Source organism: Callithrix jacchus, chromosome 13 (assembly GCF_049354715.1).
Source record: "Callithrix jacchus isolate 240 chromosome 13, calJac240_pri, whole genome shotgun sequence".
Lineage (NCBI taxonomy): Eukaryota > Metazoa > Chordata > Mammalia > Primates > Cebidae > Callithrix > Callithrix jacchus.
This window is the reverse complement of record NC_133514.1, coordinates 42,947,714-42,969,230: the sequence shown is the minus strand read 5'-3', so window position 1 is coordinate 42,969,230 and position 21,517 is coordinate 42,947,714. Positions and strand designations below refer to the sequence as shown.

General features: G+C 37.9%; 1 protein-coding gene across 5 annotated transcripts in view; it reads left to right on the top strand.

The window, feature by feature from the left end:
• Positions 1-21,517, top strand: part of KAT6A (lysine acetyltransferase 6A) — a 119,855-nt gene that overhangs the window by 81,085 nt on the left and 17,253 nt on the right. For all 5 annotated transcript variants that reach the window (XM_035270420.3, XM_008979388.4, XM_078347627.1 and 2 more), the window contains 3 exons: positions 9,718-9,833; positions 18,976-19,117; positions 20,403-20,564. In XM_035270420.3, coding sequence (XP_035126311.1) covers positions 9,718-9,833; positions 18,976-19,117; positions 20,403-20,564 — 420 coding nt within the window. The remainder of the gene's footprint in view (positions 1-9,717; positions 9,834-18,975; positions 19,118-20,402; positions 20,565-21,517) is intronic.

The window sequence follows — 21,517 nt, the reverse complement described above, 5'->3', positions numbered from 1 at the left end:
GGAGGGCAAAGACATATTATCTGTTTCTCTATGTATTCCAAAAACCTGCCACTGAGATAGCAAGCAGAAGTTCATGTTTATCTGGCACTCACTGCATGAATGGCATAGTGCTGTGCAAATATCAACTTGTTTAATCTTTCAACAAACCTAATCGTGACTTGCTCAACTAAGATGACTCGGCCAAGGATTTGAACTGTGCTAGCTTTTTCTAGTTCCTAGGGTCTTAATTACTATTTTAATAAGTACTTAAAGTTGTGCTGAATTATTCAGTGAACTAAAAATACATCTAGGCAGCCTTTAATATGTGACTTATATTTAATGGGTAAATGCCTTAACACACCAAACATCTCCCAACTTCCCATCCCTACTTTGAACATTATCAAGGAGAAATCACTTAAACAACAGCAAAAAGATGTCATGCGGGTGCCTTAAAATCCTATCATGCCAAAGCTAACATCTTGTTACTAGCTTTCAAAACCCTTCAAAATCCAGCTGAATACTAGTAATTCAATGTATTACTTATCATTGCCCGAGAGATGTTCCATTCTGTTTTATCCCAAACTAAACTCCAGGCATTCCTCTCTTTGCATGGTGTAATGTTAACTGAAACTCATGCTTGTCGAACTAAGATAGCCTGAAGGAACAGGAGATGATCAAAGATAACTTCCAGGTTCTCTGACACTGTAATAAAGAAAGTGGTTTGAAGCCAGTTGGAAAAGTTCATCTTGGTTAGATAAGTGGATGTTTTGAATGATAAAGAGAATCATAAAGATAATGCAGAAAGTCATTTTTGAGAGCATAGATACAGCTTAGAAACTGCTTTATCTGTGTTGGGGTTGGCAAATATAGCCCATGGCCCAGTCCCATCCACAGCCAGTTTTGTATGACCTGCAAGCTAAGGATGGTTTTAATGTTTTTAAACAGTTGGACAGAAATAAAAAGAATAATATTTAGGGACATGTGAAAAATGTCAGTGTTCATAAATAAAGTTTTATTACAACACACATAAAACCCATGCATATCAGAACTAAGGTTGAATCTGTCACCTCCGAAGGAAGGACACAATTCTGATGTGTACATGTTTCCTTTAACACAGGGCCGTAAAAAATAAGGACTGCCTGTCTTATAACTCCTTTATGGGCAGATATTATGTTTTCTATATCATCTCCACAATGTGACTTGCACATAGTAGGTCCTCAAATATTTGTTGATCTGATGGGCCAATAATCTCACTATCTCTTATATTTACAGTAATCCTCCTCTTATTGTGGTTTTGCTTTCCATGGTTTCAATTACCCTTGGTTAGCCAAGGTCTGAATTTTACTATCATCATTTACTCCTCCTCTTCTCGCTGTCATCAGAAGGTTGCATACCGTACTATAGAATGTTTTGAGAGAGACCACATTCACGTAACTTTTGTTATAGTACATTGTTGTAATTGTTCTGTTTTTAGTTATTGTTGTTAATCTCTTACTGTGCCTAATTTATAAATTAAATGTTATCACTGGTATGTATGTATGTATGTATGTATGGGAAAAAACATAGTATATATAGGTTGAATATCCCTTATCCAAAATGTTTAGGACCAGAAGTATTTTGGATTTCAATTTTTTTTCCATATTTTGAAATATTTGTCTCATCTACTTAGCAGTCGAACATCCTAAATCCAAAATCTGCAATGTTCTAATGAGCATTTCTTTTGAGTATCATTAGTGCTCAGATTTTGGAGCATTTCAGGTTTCAGATTTTCAGGTTAGGAATACTCAACTTGTATAACATTTAATACTAACTGCAATTTTCAGGCATTCACTGTGGGTTCTGGAACAATGTATTCCCAGTGGGTGGAAAAGGGAATTGTATAAATGAATAATTAAAGCCATGTGGTTAGTACCCTCTTACTATATGCCAAGTACTGTATTCAGAATTATATATCAATTTGTTTCATTTAATGCAACCTTATTACTTACTTGGCCTCATTTTACAAGTGAAGAAGGAAACATTAGAAGGATTATTTTACCTAGAGTTACAGATTGTTAAGTATCAGAGTCAATATTTGAACCCAGGTATTCTGACTCTCTGGCCTTAACTCTTAACTGTTTAAGTTATGAAATAGTATTACTATGGAGATATACATAAGATGCATTAAGAATGAACAGGAAGACATCTAGGAATGTTATTATTTTAACTAAAATTTCAAGTTTTCATAGAGGAGGTAACATTTGTGTAGGGTATTGAAGGGATGAGTAAGAGCTTACTGGAGAAGAGGGAGAAGGCATTTCTAGAAGAATGTTTGGATGAGAAATCTTGTTGAAATTTTGGAGCTGTATGTAGTTGGTTGGATTCAAACAGGAGATGAGATTAGAAAGGTACTAGATCATGAAGATTTTGTGTTTCATATTAAGGAGTTTGTACTCTATCTTGCAGTTAAAGTAGCTCTTTAAAGTAGTTAAATAGTAGCTAAATAGCTCTTGAGGAACTGCAAAAGAATTTTTAAAAAGTGGATGACATGTTTGCATTTTAGAAACTCAACTGGTGATATTATGATCAATGAATTGAAGAAAACCTGAGCAAGGGACCAGTCAGATGATTACAATAGTCAAAATGAGAGGTGACTAGGGCCTAAATGAAAGTGGAAGAGATAGACAGGAGACATAGAAAGACTTAAGATAGAATGGAAAAGACTACTATTGGATTGGGAGTTAGGATAGCAGGGGAGGGCAGAACCAAGTAGGTCTTCTGGTGCTCTGTTTGGAATAGATGATGGTATTAAATGTGGGCATATAGGAAGAGGAGCTTATTTAGATGGAAGACGAGACCATGCTTACATAGTTATGGAATTGTGTGAAATCTAAAACGGAGAACTTTGGAAGATGGTTGTGTACATACATATACCGGAGATCTTGAGTAGGAGATTTGCAATGCTATTAGCACACAGGTGATTGTTGATAAAGTTTTTATCATAGATAATATTTAATAATAAATATCACCGAGAACTGGTTACCATGTTCCAAGCATTAGAGATTTAGTAGTGAACAAAACAGTTAAAAAAAAATCCTTATTCTTGGGAGCTTACAGTTCAGTTTGGGTTGGAATGGGATAAAATAAATGATAGTTTCCTGTGGTAGTGTTATGTAGTAAAAGCAGGGGAGGAAGAGGGAGAATTCAGAGGGAGAGGATTAATATGTGCAATGTTAAATTGGTGGGTTGAGGACTGTCTTTCTGACATTAGGCAAAAAACTGAAGGAGGTGAGGGGATGAACCGTGTAGGTATTTGGGGGAATAGCTTCCCAGGCTTAGAACAGGAAATGCAAAGACCCTGAGTCATGATTTGTGTTTGGTATGATCAAGGAGGCCAATGTGATTAGAGCTAAGTAAGTAAGGCTCAAAATAGCAGATGACAAGGACAGAAAAGTAATGGAAGGCTGGGTTTTTGTAGGGTCTTGGCTGTTGTAAGGACTTTGACTTTTACTCTGAATGAGATAGGAACCCTGGGAGGGTTTTGAGCAGAAGAATGACTTCGGTTTTAACAGGATTACTCTGGCTCCTGTGTAGATTGAAGGGGGCAGTATAGAAGCAGGGAGAACTTTGCGAGACTGTTAAAATTATTGAAGTAAGTAAGAGATGTGGTGTTTTTGGATCATGGTGGTGGTCGTGGAATTGGAATTCCAGTTATGTTTTGAAGGTAGACCCATTGGGATATGTCGATGCATTGTGAAAGCAGGGAGTCAAAGACGATGCCAGAACACAGTTGGAAGATGGAGTTGCTATCTACTGAGATGGGGAAATAGGAAGAACACATCTGGGGAAAAGATTTAGGAGTCTGATTTTGGATGCGTTAAACTTGACATGCTTATGAGACAGTTCAAGAGGGATATCAAGTAGATAGTGGGATCTGTGTCTCTGGAGTCCAAAAAACAGGCCTGGGCTGAAATTTTCAATTCAGGACTCACCAGGAAGTAGGTTGTTTTGTTGTTTTTTTAAAATGAGACTAGGGAGAAGAGAAGAACTTTGAGTTCTAGGGTATTCCAGCCTTTAGAGATTGGAGAAACTGGGAAGGAATGGCCAGTGAAGTAGGAAAAACCATGAAGGTTAGTTAGTTCATGAAGATTGTGTTGCAAGAAGGAAGGATCAGTTTTAATTTCTGCAAATAGACCAAGTAAGGTGAGAACTGAAAATTGACTGTTCAGCTTAGTAACAAGGAAGTAATCTTGAGAAACTGTTTCCGTGATTGGGACAGGGAAGAGTAAAAAGATAATTGAAGTGAGTTCAAGAAAGAATGGAAGGAGAAATTGGTCATAGTAGTAATATGTGGCTATTCTTTTGAGATATTTTACAGTAATTAGGAGGAGAGAAAGGGAGAGTTGGGTAGAGCTGTGAGAGCTAAAGAAGATATCCTTTTTTTCCTTCTTTTCGAGACAGTCTTGTTCTCTCATCAGGCTGGAGTGCAGTGGCATGATCTTGGGTCACTGTAACCTCCACTCCTGGGTTCAAGCGATTCATTTGCCTCAGCCTCCTGAGTAGCTGAGACTACAGGCACGTGCCACCAGCCCAGCTAATTTGTATATTTTTAGTAGAGATGGAGTTTCACCATGTTGGCCAGGATGGTCTTGATCTCTTGATGTCATGAACCGTCTGCCTTGGCCTCTCAAAGTGCTGGAATTGTAGGCCTGGCCCCCCTACCTTTTTTCTTTTTTTAAAATATGGAAGGAATAAAAGCTGTTTGTATACTGTTGGAATGCCCTGGTACAGGAAAAGCTGATGATGCTGAAGAGGGGATCTGTTGGGTGATGTCTTTGGGTAAGGAGCAGAAGATGTTATCTCATGCACAAGTGGAAGCCATGGGCTCAGGAGCTCGTACAGTCTCTCCATAGTATTGGTGAAAGGCAGGATGTGTGGCACAATGGTGGAGACAGGACATGTGGCACAATTGTGTGTCCAATGGTGGACAGATGTGGGTGGGAAAAAATGTGCAGGTTTTCTTTTGATTTTGTTCAGTTTAGTGCAGTAGGAAGCAAAAGCATTGGCTGAAAGTGAAGATGGAGTAAGCAGTGTTGGAGACTTGAGCAGAGGAGAAAGGATGCAGTTGTCTTTCAGAACGGGAGAGTGAATGGAGTAGGGAGCATCAGGGCCCGCTTGAGGTTTGTGGGTAGGAGTCTCATATGAGACTGGGTAGCATGATTCTCTGTTTTTCACCACTTATGTTTACATTGAGGTAATAACTTGGATTGTGTGAAGAGTTGAATTTAACAGGGATTAGGATTTTGTTGTTCAATTAGAAGAAAACAAGGAAGTTAAAGGTCTATGCAGAGGGTAGAGTTACAGGGAAAGACCTTAGAATCAAAGCTGTGTAGAGAGATAGGAGGGCGTGGGGAGAGTGGAAACCTGATAGGAGCACTGGATTATGGGTCCTCCAGAGAGAAAATATAAGAGGGCTGAGGACAGGATTCTAGATTTTTGTCCATATTTAATGGTAAAAGAACTAGCAAAGGAGATGGATAAAGAGAAGTCTGAGTGTAGAGCAAAAAGGCTCAGGAGAAAGGAAAGATAGTAAGTAGTATATTGTGTCCTGAGCTTTTATATCTTCGCTGGGTATCACTCTATATAGGTCACAATATTTACAATCCTGAATTCTAAGGAGCCCTGAAAACTTGAAAAAAAAATAATTGTGGTAAAATATATATAACAAAAAAGTTATTTTAACCAGATCATTTTAAAGTGTACAATTCAGTGGCATTAAAAACATTCACATTGCTGTGCAATCATCACCATCATCCATTTCCAGAACTTTTTTGTCTTGCAAAACTAGAACTCTGTACCCATTAAACAACTCCCAATCCTCCATGTCTCACTAAGCATCATTCTGTCTTCTGCCTTTATTAATTTTACTTCTGTAAGTAAAATTTTTGTCTGGCAGTTTCACTTAGCATAATGTCCCCAAGGTTCTGTACTATAGCCTGTGTCAGAATCGCTTTTGTTTTTAAGACTGGAGATATTCCATTATATGTATGTACCACTTTTGGGATACCAATTCTTCTGTCGACACGGGGTTATTTCCACCTTTTGGCTATTGTAAATAGTGCTGCTATGAACACGGGTATATAGATATCTGTTTGGGTCACTGCTTTCATTTCTTTGGGGTCTATACTCTGCAGTAGAATTGCTAGATTATGTGGTAATTCTGTTCACTTTTTTGAGGAATCACCATGCTGTTTTCCACAGCAGCTGTGCCATTTTATATTCCCACCAGCAATAGGACAAGGGTTCTGATTTTTCCACATCTTCACCAACATCTATTATTTTCTGGTGTTTTGTTTCATATTTAAAAATAATAACCATCCTAATGGATATGAAGTAGTATCTGATTGTGGTTTGATTTACATTTCCCTAATTATTAATGATATTGAGCATCTTTTCATGAGCTTTTTGGCCATCTGTATATCTTCTTTGGAGAATGAAAAGAAATTTTTTTCCAACTCATTTTGCAATAAGGTCCCACTTGACCTGAACTGAGTTACCGGCAAAACATGATCTGAACTGATGTGAGACTATTTGTATGTCTTACTTATGCTAGTTAATGTGAATATTCATATGCTTTGTTAAGGAAATTTTAGTGTGTCTGATTATGGACTGCTGCCCCAAATCCTACTGGGGCTATGTGTACTCATAATTCTGTAAAATCAGAAAAATTCAGAACTCCAAAACATTCTACTCCAGTCCAAGGGTTTTAGGTTAAGAGTTTGTGGACTTGTATATTCATTTCTTTGGAAAACCAATTTCCAGTTTTTAAAAGTTTATGCACAAACTTTGGGAATTTAGGGAGGAATTAGTTGAGGGCTGTCTCTACTTCCATCACATCTCTACCCATGTCATTCTTTTCTGTCCTTATGCTTCACTCCCTGTTCTGCCCTGGTACTTTTGCCTCTTAACCTCCCTGAGGCTTGATTTACCATCTGCAGAGTGAGCATATTGTTTTCTACTTTGAGGGATGGATTGTGGGAACCAAAGGAGGTAACGATGTAAGGCTCAGCTCAGAGTCTAGCACGGTAGGTGCTCCACAAACACTGATTCTCTCTAGTCCTTAAATTCATGCTCTCTCTGTTGTGGAGAATGTGAATTCATTCTTATATACCTCTTTCATCATGTAACTTTTAATCCCTAATTAATGAAATTACAGTGTTTCTGTAGGAAAATGTTCAAATGCCAGAAAGACATCTCTTCTCTCCACATTTCCCACCCCCACACTGATAATAAAGGGGTACCTCCCCTCTTACTCCTCAAAACATTGCTCCCCCGTGGGGGAATGGAGAGGAAAGGGCAAGGGGGAGCGCTCTAATGGACAGATCAGGGAAGGCAGCAGCTCTGTGTTTATAGAAATTGTTAAATTATTTAGACAATTTTGGTGTCCCTATCAGATCCAGAGTTGGGCGTACTGCAAGAATGGCCATTTTTCATGTTAGAAATTGGAATTAGATGAGTCATTTAATGGCAGCTTAATTTTTCATAGAAGAGTAATAATTTTTTCATATAAACTGGTGGTAATAAAAGCTTTGTTATCTAGAAATAGGCGTAAAGTTTTCTTTTGGTTTAGTCCAATTACTAGTGCATTTAATCCACCACCCCCCGTTAGTTATTTTTGATTAAAAGGTTAATTCTGGCCTGGAACATATGTCTTCTTTTAAAGAATTTCGGATATTGAAACGAGGACATGAAGTGGGAGAACTTGAGTTAAACATTTAAATATATTTTGTGCCCTTGATTATATTAGATACCTGCTGCTTTTTAAAATCACAGTTTAATGAAGACATACTTTGGCTGAAATTTTAAAATAAAATAACCTAGCAAAGGTAACCTCATAGTTCAGTTATTGCAGTCTGATTTTGGCTAGGACTGGAATGAATGGTTTCCATGTAGAAGTGGTTTCCATTTCTTCCTCCCTGTGTAGAGAGCCTTTCTAATTTCTAAACCTTCCTTAAAGGAAACATCCTTGCTGTGGAAGCTTGCTCAGGGGAGCTAGGAGTGGAGGCAGTCTCGCGCATGAGCACATGTGCAGAAGGAGCGTTTCGCGGTACAAAGGTGAAGGGGTGTGGGTAGAGGGAACTTAACACAGGTCCCATTCTGGACAGACGTGCATAGTTGTGGTGATGTGCAAACAACTGTACTGGAACTGGATATCCACTTTCACATCGGGCATCCGCCTAGAAGAGCGGTGGGCAGCTGATGGGAACGCCCTCCAACAACAGGCAGTGCTGCAGCAGGTGCATGACTTCAGCTTTCGGGCTTCCCATCTAATCCTTGCCTCAGGAAGTTAGATCTGGTTGCTGGTATTTGGTTGTTTTGAAAGTTTCTTATACTGTTGTTACTCCTTTGAGTTGTGAAGGTAGATGAAAAGACACTATTTTATGAGTTAGAATAGTTGATTCTGGAATATAGTTTGAAGAGCAGCCTTTAAAAAATCTTATTTTAAAGTTCTGTTTGGGTTTTGAGTAATGAAAAACATCTTATTTTAACCCTGTGTTATGTATTCTTTATTGTTTTTGTTTTTGTATTTGGAGGGGCCCCAGTACTTGTTGGTGTTATAACACAGTTCATTCCACAAACAGATGTGTGTCTTTTGTTTTGCGGTGTCTAAGAAAGAGCTTGAGGTTTCACTTGGCTATATTCCAGTGTGAAACCTGAGATAAGTCCCTTAAGTCCCTTGGCCTTTTATAAAAGAGAGTGGTTAGAAAGACCAGAGAGTTCTCAAATGAGTTATGGTGAAGAGGCTTCTTTCTTAGAAACAAATTTATGTAAAATTAGTGAAGAAAAATCTCTGTTCTTTTTAGTTTTGTTATAAAGTATGTGTGCATGTCTGCATGCTCCAACAAGGGATTTTTACTGATCTTTTAGTGGTCTTTAAAGCATTGAATTGAAGGATAAGTTTCAGTTGTCCTTTTGGGGAAGAGTATTAATACTTGTATTGGGTTAGGCTGAACTCTAACTTTGCCTTTTTCTTGTCAGTATTTATAGAGCATCCATGATAAATACACACACACACATGTGGACACTAGTGTGTATAGGGTGCAGAGCAAGTCACGTTGCCCTTGAGTTAAGGTGTTAAAACCCTTAACAGCCTTTATTGTCTTGAGCAGTGTGTTATGCAGAGCTACTGATGAAGGGAATTTTAGGCATAGTATGAAATGAAGACTCTCTTGATACTTGTTTTGTCAGATTCTTTTTATATTTCTCTTAAATGCCTACTTCCGCCAACTAGAAAATCATCCTTTTCTTTGTGTGCTTACGTGCTCAGTAGGGCGTCTTCATTGTTGTCAGCCGAGACAGTGTGGTAGGACTTCGGCAAATATGCAGTGTCCCCCTCCCTCACCTGTAAATTATTCTTTAACTTATATCATCAAGTATCAGCAGTTTCGCTTTAATATCAAGTCATGAAGAGTGAGTTTAGTTGAGGAAAATATTCTTAGTATGATTAAATGTGGAAATGCAGTGACACCAAATGCATTTGGTCTAAGAGATTTATTAGCATTTTTATTCTTTATCTGAGTACTCTATATAAGGAATAATATAACTTATTTCAAAACGTGTTAGCTTCTGGCTTTTTTTGTTTTTGTTTTTCTCCTTTGGAATCCTGAGAAGACAGTATTTAGAATCAGAACTTTTTGTTGTTGTTATCTCAGTGTGCCTAATTTAGCTAACTTTTGAATGTATTTCTTGACTGCACAGAAAGTTGGAGTGACTGGTCCCCCTGATCCACAAGTCCGCTGTCCCTCTGTCATTGAGTTTGGGAAGTATGAAATTCACACCTGGTACTCCTCCCCATATCCTCAAGAATACTCAAGGTATGTTTTGAGAGACCCTTGACCTTCTGTTTTGAAATCCATAGAAGTCTGGAACTGGAGGGGATCTCGAAGATGTTGGAGTCCACTTTATCCTTTACATTTGAGGAAACGGGGGCTTTTAAATGTCTGTAATAGCAGCAGCTTTGGCAGCTACTTCATCTCAGTTTGCTTTAGATGTTCTTTTCTGTAACCTCTCAGACGCTGATGTTTAAAATGAGAAACCTGAATGCATAGTCACAATAAAAGGGGAATGCCTTTTTTTTTGTTTTTGTTTTTTTGAGACGGAGTTTCACTCTTGTTACGCAGGCTGGAGTGCAATGGCACAATCTCAGCTCACTGCAACCTCCGCCTCCTGGGTTCAAGCAGTTCTCCTGCCTCAGCCTCCTGAGTAGCTGGGAATACAGGCGTGTGCCACCATGCCCAGCTAATTTTTGTATTTTTAGTAGAGACGGTGTTTCACCATGTTGACCAGGATGGTCTCGATCTCTTGACCTCGTGATCCACCCGCCTCGGCCTCCCAAAGTACTAGTATTATAGGCGTGAGCCACCGCGCCCGGCCAGCCCTTTTTTTTTTAAAGAGAAATTTGTCTTCACTCCTGTCACTAAGAATTTTGAAAAAGAGACTCATATATAAATTTTCAGTTGATTAGCCTTTAATCTAAATATTTATAATTTGACAAATGTAGTAAATGGTTTGTTTTCCGAGAAATAATTGGACAAATGGTATAAAATTACATATAAATAGCTTGGGTTTCCAGATGTATTAATAAACATTGATCACTCACCAGCTTGGTGGAGCTAAATTGGTTTCATGACTCAGCTCTGAAATTGATAAGCTGTGTAACCTTACAAGCTACCCAGCTACTCTGTGACTCTGTTTCCTCATCTGTAAAGCAGAGATAGTAAGAGTACTTCATGGGGATATTGAGAACATTAAATGAGCTACAACATGTAAATCTCTTAGAAAATGGTAAGTGTTCAACAATGTCAGTTATTATATTTTTTCTTTGTGGTTAAAATTAAAAGATGAAATAAGATCAAAAAATTAAATACTAGTTCATTGAAGTGTAATAGTGACATTAATGCTCTGTAAGCTGTATACTACTTATGCCCCAGTTACCCGTACAAGAAATAATACATCATGGTGCTTTGTGAGTTAAATACATGTTCAGAATACTTTCATCATGTAAGTTTTCACCCATCTAGTAATATTGCCTGTCCAAAATATTAGCAAAATTTATTTAGTACTTTATGTTGAGTGCCTCAACATGGGTTGTTTTCAAGAAACTAGGAATAGGCCACTATAGTTGTTAAAGGGCCAGTTAGTAGAACTCATTTATCATTTTACTTTTTCTTTCCATATAATAACTTGCTTCTCTAGTCTATACTCGAAGTAGAAAAAGAGGAGTAAGAATGCTATTTCAGACACAGACCTCAAAGTGACAACTGACAAAAAAAGAAAAAGCAAAACTCAAGGAAACTAACATACAAGCTCATTAAACAACAATTGAGGGCCATTTACTGCAGATCGGTTAGCCTCAAACACTGTGGTGTATATTTAAGGCAGCATACAGTATCATGAGCTGACAACAATTAATCTGACTTTAAAAGAAGGTTACATTGTATTTGCATTTCCATATTATATATGTATATATGTTAAAAGAAGGCAGGAACTTCCTCAACTACCTACAGAACTTGGTATTCAGGGTGTTCAGGGTAACTCATTCCTCAGGAGTTCTAAATATCCACAATCTTTTATGACTGAGAGGAAGTATGCCAAGGATATGCCTCTAATCTCAGTCCTCTGGGAGGCCAAGGTAGATGGATCACTTGAGGTCAGGAGTTCAAGACCAGCCTGGCCAACATGGCAAAACCCTGTCTCTACTGAAAATACAAAAAATTAGCCAGATGTGGTGGTGGGCACTTGTAATCCCAGCTACTCGGGAGGCCAAGGCAGGAGAATCACTCGAACCTGGGAGGCGGGGGTTGCAGTAAACCAAGATCGTGCCATTGCACTCCAGCCTGGGCAACAAGAGTAAAACTCTTGTCTCGAGAAAAGAAAAAAGAAAGAAATATGCGGAGTAATTAATTTCTTCATCAGGTTTAAAATTAGTTGTTATGATCATTTTTTAAGTGAGCTCTTTGCAAGCTGCCCAGATCACAAGAGTGCTCAACTTAGAAAAGAAAGCTTGTTCAACACGTCTATCAACTGTTCCAGGGATTGTAGAAACCACAGGCCCCTTGTCTACTCAAGGTGGGCAGAGGAAATAGGTTCAGGAAAGGAAATAGAGGGCTAGCATTTACTTTTCAAGAGAATAATGAGAATCGAACCATAAACTCTTGTCTTTTAAAAGACAGATATTAAAAGAATTCTTTGAAAATGTAGGTTTTGTTGTGATGAGATTTTCATTAGAAACAGGTGTGAGGAGACTAGTTATCAGTGAAGGAATAAAAATGTCATAAGTAACCAAAATAAGTATAATAGGAGTCAGTAGAAAGCAGAAATAGGATAGGAACTTGTAAGTTCATTAACTTCCTTAAGCAAGTTTTAGACATTTCCTCTACATTTCTTCATGCATTGGGTAGGGTTTTTTGAGTTTTCAGTTAGAAAATAGCCTATAATTTTTAATGGGTTCTTGAGTAATTATGACTTTTTTTTCTATCTGTACATTCACGGTTCTCTTGGTTAACTTTTTTTTAAAAAAATTACATATATTTATTTAAAAGAGCTTAAGCTGTTTTACTCTTGAATTCTTTGAAGCTTGAAGTGACTAAAATGTTCAAAGATCTTACATTTTCCAAATAATAAACTCATATCCCTTAATTTTGTTAATGCCTATTTATTTTGTGCTAAATTACTTTTAAATTACTTTCTTATTAAAGATTTTAAACACTGTAACATACAAAAACAGGGCAGTTGGAGCAAACAAAAATGAAAAGGTCATAAGAAAAATCTCTTTTGGGAAGTGGGATTATGCTTTAGGGAATATCCTTTCATATGCGGGTATTTGTATATGCAGTGTCTGTTCAGTAATCTTGTATCCCTGTCTTTAAAAAACAAGACATAAACAGTGAAACAATAATACTGTTTCATTTGGAGCAGTGTGATATAGTCCTCAGACATTGTAGAGTGTAAAACAGAGTTTTAACCATGAATTCCTGCCATAGTGCCATGTAGTGCCCGCACAGGTTCATTGCAAACCCTACTCTGCCGTTAAAAGCTTGACATAGATGGGATGAAGGCAAAAGAGATTGTGATCATGGGATGCCCTCTGCTCCTATGCTGCTTAGAGCTTAGCTTATAATAACCTTTTTGTTTTGAGATCCTAAAGAGGCAGATTCCTAGGTGATAGAGTAGCCTAAGAAGATTCCTCTGCCTTTTGATTCTCCTCCGGACTTTATTTGATGCTTAGATTATGAGATTGTCACTAGAACCAGTTTGATTATTCTCATCATCCCAGTTACCGAAGAAGAAACCAAATAGAATCCCTGTTGCCTTCGGCTGTTAAATTATTGAGTAAAATTGATGAAAGGAGAATACAAATAATAATTGTAAGTAATAACCATCTGTAGTTACCATCTATTGAGCTTGGTACTGGACTAAGCATCTCTGGTGTAATTCTGTGAGGTGAATATTACCATCTAAATTTTGCAGACCTGGGCCTAGACAATACGGTATTTAAGTGGCAGAACTTGAAGCTCACTTCTCTCTTACTACATAGCCATCACCATGAACTGCTGGCCTAGGCTATTCCATGTAACGTGTGTCTAGTTTGATCTCACTTGGCTTGTAGCATAATCTTAGATTTAAGTAATATTTGCTATAATTTTTATTGTTACATTAAAAATTTGCCGCAAGGGGAACGATCCAAGATGGCCGATCGCTAACATCTTAGAACTGCAGCTCCCAGCGAAAGCTCAGACAACGAGAGGACGCCACACTGTCAGACAAATTTTGGTTGCTCACGGAGCAGAAGATTCCCAGTGGAGGAGCTCCACGGGTCACCAGCGCGACTCTTGTGGCTGGCGCGGCGGTTTCGTCGGCACCTCAGCGCGGCTGCTCTTGGTGCAGAGTAAACGGGACTGGTTCCCCTTCTGACCGAGGTTTGGAGGAGCCACACAGGTCGCCAGCGTGACTCTTGTGGCTGGCGCAGCAGTTTTGCCGGCACCTCACCATGGCAGCTCTTGGTGCAGAGTAAACAGGACTGGTTCCCCTTCTGACTGAGGTTTGGAGCTCCAGGAAGGCAGAGTTGCCTATTACGGACTCAAGAAGGAAGCCAGACTGGAGATTCCCGGGCAGAAAAGCACCATCAGTCTTAATGCCGCTGTTTTGGCCCTGGGAATTAACAACTTGGACGTCCACTCAGAGACCTAATTTGAAAGTTGATAATTACAAAGACGACAGGTGGATAAATTTACACTGATGGGAAGAAACCAGTGTAAAAAGGCTGAGAATACTCAAAATCAGAACGCCTCTCCCTCTAAAGAGGATCGCAGTTCCTCATCAACAAGGGAACAAGACTTGATCGAGAATGAGCTCATCCCATTAACAGAATCAGGCTTCCAAAGATGGATAATAAGAAACTTCTGTGAGTTAAAAGAACATGTTGCAGCCCAATGTAAAGAAACTAAGAACTTTGAAAAAAGGTTTGACGAAATCCTAATGAGAATAGACAACTTAGAGAGGAATATAAGTGAATTAATGGAACTGAAGAATGCAATGCAGGAACTCCGAGATGTATGCACAGGTTTAAACACTCAAATTGTTGAAGCAGAAGAAAGGATATCAGAAGTAGAAGTCCAACTTAATGAAATAAAACCAGAAGACAAGATTAGAGAAAAAAGGATAAAAAGGAATGAGCAAAGTCTCCAAGAAATGTGGAACTATGTGAAAAGACCAAATTTACGTTTGATAAGTGTACCTGAATGTGACGGAGAGAATGAATCCAAGCTGGAAAATACTCTTCAGGATGTTATTCAGGAAAATTTTCCTAAACTAGCAAAGCAGGACAATATTCAACCCCAGGTAATACAGAGAACATCACAAAGATATTCCTCAAGAAGAGCAACCCCAAGGCACATAATCGTTAGATTCACCAGGGTTGAAACGAAGGAGAAATTACTAAGGGCAGCCAGAGAGAAAGGTCAGGTTAATTACAAAGGGAAGCCTATCAGACTTACAGCAGATCTCTCAGCAGAAACTCTACAAGCCAGAAGAGAGTGGGGGCCAATATTCAACATCCTTAAAGAACAGACCTTTCAGCCCAGAATTTCATATCCAGCCAAACTAAGCTTCACAACTGAAGGAAAAATAAAATCTTTTATAAACAAGCAAGTACTCAAGAGATTTTATTACCACCAGGCCTGCTTTACAAGAGCTTCTGAAAGAAGCATTACACATAGAAAGAAACAACCAGTATTAGCCTTTCTAAAAATACACCAAAAAGTAAAGAGCATCAGCATAAAGAAGAATTTACATCAACGAATGGATAAAACAGCCAGTTAACATCAAATGGCAGTAACCCTAAATTTAAATCGACTAAATCCTCCAATCAAAAGATACAGCCAAAACCCAACGGCATGTTACATCCAGACCCATTTCACTTGCAAGGATACACAAAGACTCAAAACAAAGGGATGGAGAAAGATTTACCAACCAAATGGAGAGCAAAAATAAATGAATAAATAAAAAGCCGGAGTTGCAATTCTCGTATCTGATAAAATAGATCTTAAAGCAACGAAGATATAGTGGTAAAAGGATCAATGCAACAAGAAGAGCTAACGATCCTAACACCCAGATACATAAGACCTATAAAGAGACTTAGACTCAAGGAGACGTAAAATTAATAAGGATATCAAGGACTAGAACTCAGATCCGGAACAAGTAAACTTAATAAATATTTATAGAGCTCTCCACTTTAAATACACAAAATATACATTCTGGTCAATACCACATCACACCTACTCATAGGTTTAAATGAAACATTGATTGGCCATTATTAATACCCATTTTTTTTTAGAATAAAGCAACATTTCTGTTCTCTCTCCCTCTTTTTCTTCCTCTTTCTTCCTCTCCTTCACTCCTTTTTTATCTTCTCTCAAAAAAAGAAAAAAAAAAAGAGAAATCAACTTGTAGACCTCTAGATCCAGGTCAGCAATGTCGCTCTCATTGCTCGATTTCCTTCCTTCCCTTCTCTCCCTCCCTCCCTCCCTCCCTCCCTCCCTCCCTCCCTGCCTCCCTCCCTTCATCCCTCCCTCCTTTCCTCCTTTCCTCCCTTCCTGCCTTCCTCCCTTCCTCCCTTCCAAAAAAAAAAAAAAATTTGCTGCAAGTTGACTGCACAAACTGCTACTATGTTCAAAAGCCCCAAGGGGCTGGGCGCAGTGGCTCACCTGTAATGTCAGCACTTTGGGAGGCCGAGGTCAGGAGATGGAGATCATCCTGGCCAACATGGTGAAACCCCGTCTTTACTAAAAATACAAAAAAAGTAGCCAGGCATGGTGGTACCCACCTGTAGTCCCAGCTACTTGGGTGGCTGAGGCAGGAGAATCGCTTGAACCCAGGAGGCAGAGATTGCAGTGAGCCAGGGTTACGCAATTGCACTCCAACCTGGTGACAGAGTGAGACTCCGTCTCAAAAAAAAAAGAAGAAAAACAGAAAAGGCCAGAAGGTACTGTAGTAATTCCTGAGAATAATAACTACATCATCCTAGAAGTGAGAGAAGCACGCTCAGCTACAGCACAGTCCTGATTCTATGGGCTGGGTTGTTAGCATTGCGGCAGACTTGAGAATAAACTTACAGTGTGGTAACACCCCACGGTACAGTTGATCAAAACCACCATACAGCTGCCTGTTTGATAGCTGAGACCTATATCCTACCAGGAACAAGACCACCAAAAGCTGCCAGGAGTATTCATAATCTTCATAACTACATTTCATTTCATGTAGGCTCATGTCCTTTCCATATGACAGATTTTTTTTTTTCAGTGAGAGAACTGCAGTTGTTTATACTATTATTAGAAATACTTTGTTTTTCCAGGAGTTTTTTTCCAGATGATTCCCTTTAGATTAGCAATGTCATCCCAGTGGGCTTGTTTCTAATAAAGTAAGGGGCTTTTAAAATGTTTTCAGGGAGAACTAAATTGGAATAAAGTAGCTCATAATGCTTGTTTTCAGTTTACTATTTTTCACATAATAAGGTTAACTAAAGTTTGTTTTTTTTTCTAATTATCAATAAAATGCCATGTATCTTTCCATTCCAAGGAAGTGGCATGAAATCATTTACCAGAGAAGACTTGACAGTAATTTTCTCAGAGATTTTGTTTCTTTTGATGTCAGCTTTAAAAACTTTTGGCCTTCTATCACAGACTTTAGGAAATAAATTGTGCTTTCTTTTCCATCTTTCCTTCCTCCCTCTCTCCCTTCTGTTTCCAGAAAAGTAATTAGCATTTATTGAATATTTTCTGGTTATTTAATTGATAGATAAAATTGTATATATTTATCTTGTACAACATGTTTTGAAATATATACGTTATGAAATATGACTAAATCTAGCTAATTGACATAAATGGTACTTTATTTTCACTTCTCTGTGCTGAGACCTTAACAGTTGGATTGGATGCCCTTAAAGTTGGCATTTATCTTTACCATAATTTGGAAAGCTTTGTGGTCTGTCACTGTTTTTTACTCTATCATTTTTATAAAAATACTTTAAAAAACACAAAATTGTTTAGGTTTCTCAGATTCATATTGTAGGAAGTATTTAGTGTAATATTTAGCCCTCAAAGTGAAACTGTACTCAGGTAGTGTTACTTCTGTTAACTTAATGACGTGACAAGTTAAAATTGGTCATTGAGAATTTAGCACAGGTAAATAGAGGTAAGTAAAACAGTTATGGAGGGAGGTGCCACCCATTACATCTACATAGAGAGACTCAGTCTTCCTCTTCCTTTTAGTATTCAGGAAATGGTCTGGCAGTTGTAGGTCACCTGTAAGGCTTAGTAAATACATGTAGTGCTCATATTAATGATGAAGTTTATAACTGGAGCCATTTCATTCTGTGATTTGTAGCTCTGGTGGTGAAGAAGTAAAATTATCTTCATCTGGTGGTTCCTCCCCAATAGTGGGGCTTGAGGCAGAATGCAATGGAAACAAAGTAGCCAACGACATACTGCTTTCCATGCTCTTAGCTCCCGCTTCTTGGCTTAAATTATAGTGCCACTCATTATTTGTTTCACTCTGCTTGATTTTGGAGTGATTGTATTAATAGTATAATTATAAGCTGTATATATAATAACAAGCTGTGGCTAGCCTTAGAGATTTTGAAAAACAATATTGTATACCATAGATGTTTAGTGATACTATACGACAAAAGTTCCTTGAAAGCTTTCAGTGTGCTGAATTGAATGACAGTTTAAAAAATAAGATGTGTGGGCCGGGCGTGGTGGCTCACGCCTGTAATCCCAGCACTTTGGGAGGCCAAGGTGGGTGGATCACGAGGTCAAGAGATCGAGACCATCCTGGTCAACATGGTGAAACCCCATCTCTACTAAAAAAAAAAAAAAAAAGATGTGAGGTTATGTGGGAAGAATTAATGCATATTGTGAATCCCCCAGGAAAAGTGGGAAAAAGCACGTGCCTTTTCGCCCTTATTTGAGCATGATATCCTTAGTATCTGCAGGATTTGTGTTTCATAAATATACCTTGGGAAAAACTTTAGTAGAATGTTAGATATTTTCAGATAAATTATCATTATATTTCAAAAGTGCTTTCAAAGTGGGAACTTGAAAAAATAGTTGTGGTCTTCACACAAATCAAACATTTTTTTGTTTGTGTTAATCTACTTAGCAAATATTTTCTTTAATTTTAGGGTAATATTTTAAGCATAACTATCCAAATTGATAACAACTAAATTAATTTTTTATTTCTTTTCATCTCAGTACTTAAATACTAGACAAGATACAGGAATTTATTTGAATTACATATTTTGTCGTTTTACCATCCCGTGTTTTTGTATATGCTGTTTTAACTTTTTTTTAACCTGTTACCTGGGTAGCAATGAAAGGCAAAAAGATGATAATTGTGAAAGTTTAAAGTTCTCTAAAATACAAAACCCTGTCTTTTTTGTTTAATTATCATTTACAGGCTGCCCAAATTGTATCTTTGTGAATTCTGTTTAAAATATATGAAAAGTAGAACTATTCTGCAGCAGCACATGAAGAAATGTGGTTGGTTCCATCCTCCTGCCAATGAGATTTACAGAAAGAATAATATTTCTGTCTTTGAGGTAAGGTAGATGCTTAAGTAGTTGTCTTCCCATCCATTTCAAAAATAGGGCCACCTGCATTGCATCTATTGTGCAACTTACTATCTTACTATTTTATGTAGCATAGAAAAGGAAAAAATACTGGTAATTATAATTTTTAAAACTTTGATTATAAAATGCCAGTTGATTTTGTACATATTAAGATGTGATAAAAGTACATCTTAGAATTATGAAATATGGCATTTAAATGAAAGGATTTTTATCACTTATTTAAAAGGAATATCTTACAGAGATCTGTTTAATAGTAAATTTTAATATGATGATGATGTGTGCTCTGCTCTGTCTGATTCTCTGTATCTGGTAGTAGTGCTCTTGATCCCAGTTGTGTGGTCTTTATGCCAAGTATTAATTGACTACTTGCTTGTGTACCCTGTTACCTGGTCTAACAGTAAAATTCCAGGTTGTCAGGATCCCCTCAGTCTCTCACTTTCTTGGTCTTCCCTAAGACTTCAAGTGATCAATAGAGAAGCTCTTTGCCTGGGAGAAGCTGGGGTAGATGTGGTATAAAATACTGTTTGAAGAGAATATTAACTTATCTGGATTGTTGAGTTCTGTTAGTATACCAGTGTCTTGGGTGCTAATGTGGGCATCCATTGGCATTTTTATAAAAGAGAAAGCTCTGGCAACTCCATGAACACAGACAAGGCTGCCAGGAGCAAAAGAGCAGAGTGCTCCCGGGCCTGGCAAGCCTGGAGCCTCATTTGCCACATGATAACTTGGAGAACCCACTTTATGCTTCTGCTTGGCAGTAGTTAGTACCCCCTTAAGTAGCTTCATCTGGGGGTAAGCCTGATCATGGTAGTTAGACTGCATTGCTTCAGGCTGCTGGCACAGATTAGACTACATAGTTACATCTTATTTTACCTAATAAATGTATTTTAGAAGGGTTGCGTTTAGACCTTTCGTTGTGTTACTTTGAAAACAAAGCTTGCCATCCAAAGGATTGCTGTAATTCATTGTTTTATAAAAGCAAAAATTGCTATTTGAAAACCAGATTATCACCTCCTTATCTGGCTATTCCTGCTTTGTTGAAGGTACCGTATTTTATATATTTGCTTGTCCTAAAACAGCAGATAACATAATACTGCCATTTCAAAGGATAGCTTCCAGCTTCCATAGTGTACTGGTCATGGACACCTTCTCCTACGCTGGACTATGGATATCTAGAAATGCTTTTTATCGATATGTATTGTGCTAGAACTGAAGAGACCATCTATTGACTATTTTGTTTTGTTTATTTCTCTAGGTTGATGGGAATGTGAGTACCATTTATTGTCAAAACCTGTGTCTCTTGGCAAAGTTGTTTCTTGACCACAAAACCCTCTATTATGATGTGGAGCCATTTCTTTTTTATGTACTAACACAGAATGATGTCAAGGGCTGCCACCTTGTTGGTTACTTTTCTAAGGTAAGTATGTCTGCTTAAACTTTGTTTGAATGCACATGGAAATCTAAAACAATTTTTGCTGGTTCTCACTCAGCACCTCCTAGGTGTCATCTAGCTGTTTGGAAAGAATAGAAGGAATATTTGGAAATTTACCAAGTGCTAGAAGGTGCCTAGTAACATTCAACAGCCTATATTCTCCTAGGAGCAAGGACTGCTGGCAATACTCACGAGGAAGTTTTTAAATGACTTCTCTTCCCATGGTAGTAATGGAACTTGTGAAATAAACAGTCATTAGCTCTCTGAGTTCTGTCTGCCTCAGCTTAAATCTTCTCTTCTAATTTGAACTTTAGGCATAGAAATATGAGTAAGAAGGCATTTTGATTAAAGGACATTTCTTTTTTAATCTTCCATTCCTTTAGAGGGAAAAGTTTCTTTTCTAGTCGGACAACACAAAAGGTATACTGTTATTTAAGCAGTAAAATCCAAGTGTATGAAACAGTTAAGTGGAAGTACTAGCTTTTTATAAGCATTTATAAGAGTTCTTTAAGTAGGCTACTTCATTGGTTAAATAGGATTTAAAATATATCGACTAATTTATAAAATTATAAAGATGACTATTTTGTGTAAAGGTAGATACAATTAATAGGACTGCCTTGAGTAGCACCAGAGCAGGAGAGAAAGAAAACTCTGAGATAATTGATGAGTCTTCTCACTTCTAGAGTAGCACACTGATTCATCATTTGTAGCTTTGCAGATTGGGACTTAGATTTCAGTGCTGTTCCTTAGGCACTGGCGTACTGTTGTTGAGTTGGAGATGGTGTTGGATGGCTTTGTTTTGTTTTGTATTTTTACTCCCCTGAGACAGTTGCTTTGTGGGTAATGGCAGTGACTTAACATTATCCTATCTTCTCCCAGTTGGGTATTTTTTTCTTGATGTATATTGCTATTCCCAAAGGACCAGGGCTGTGGTTTTG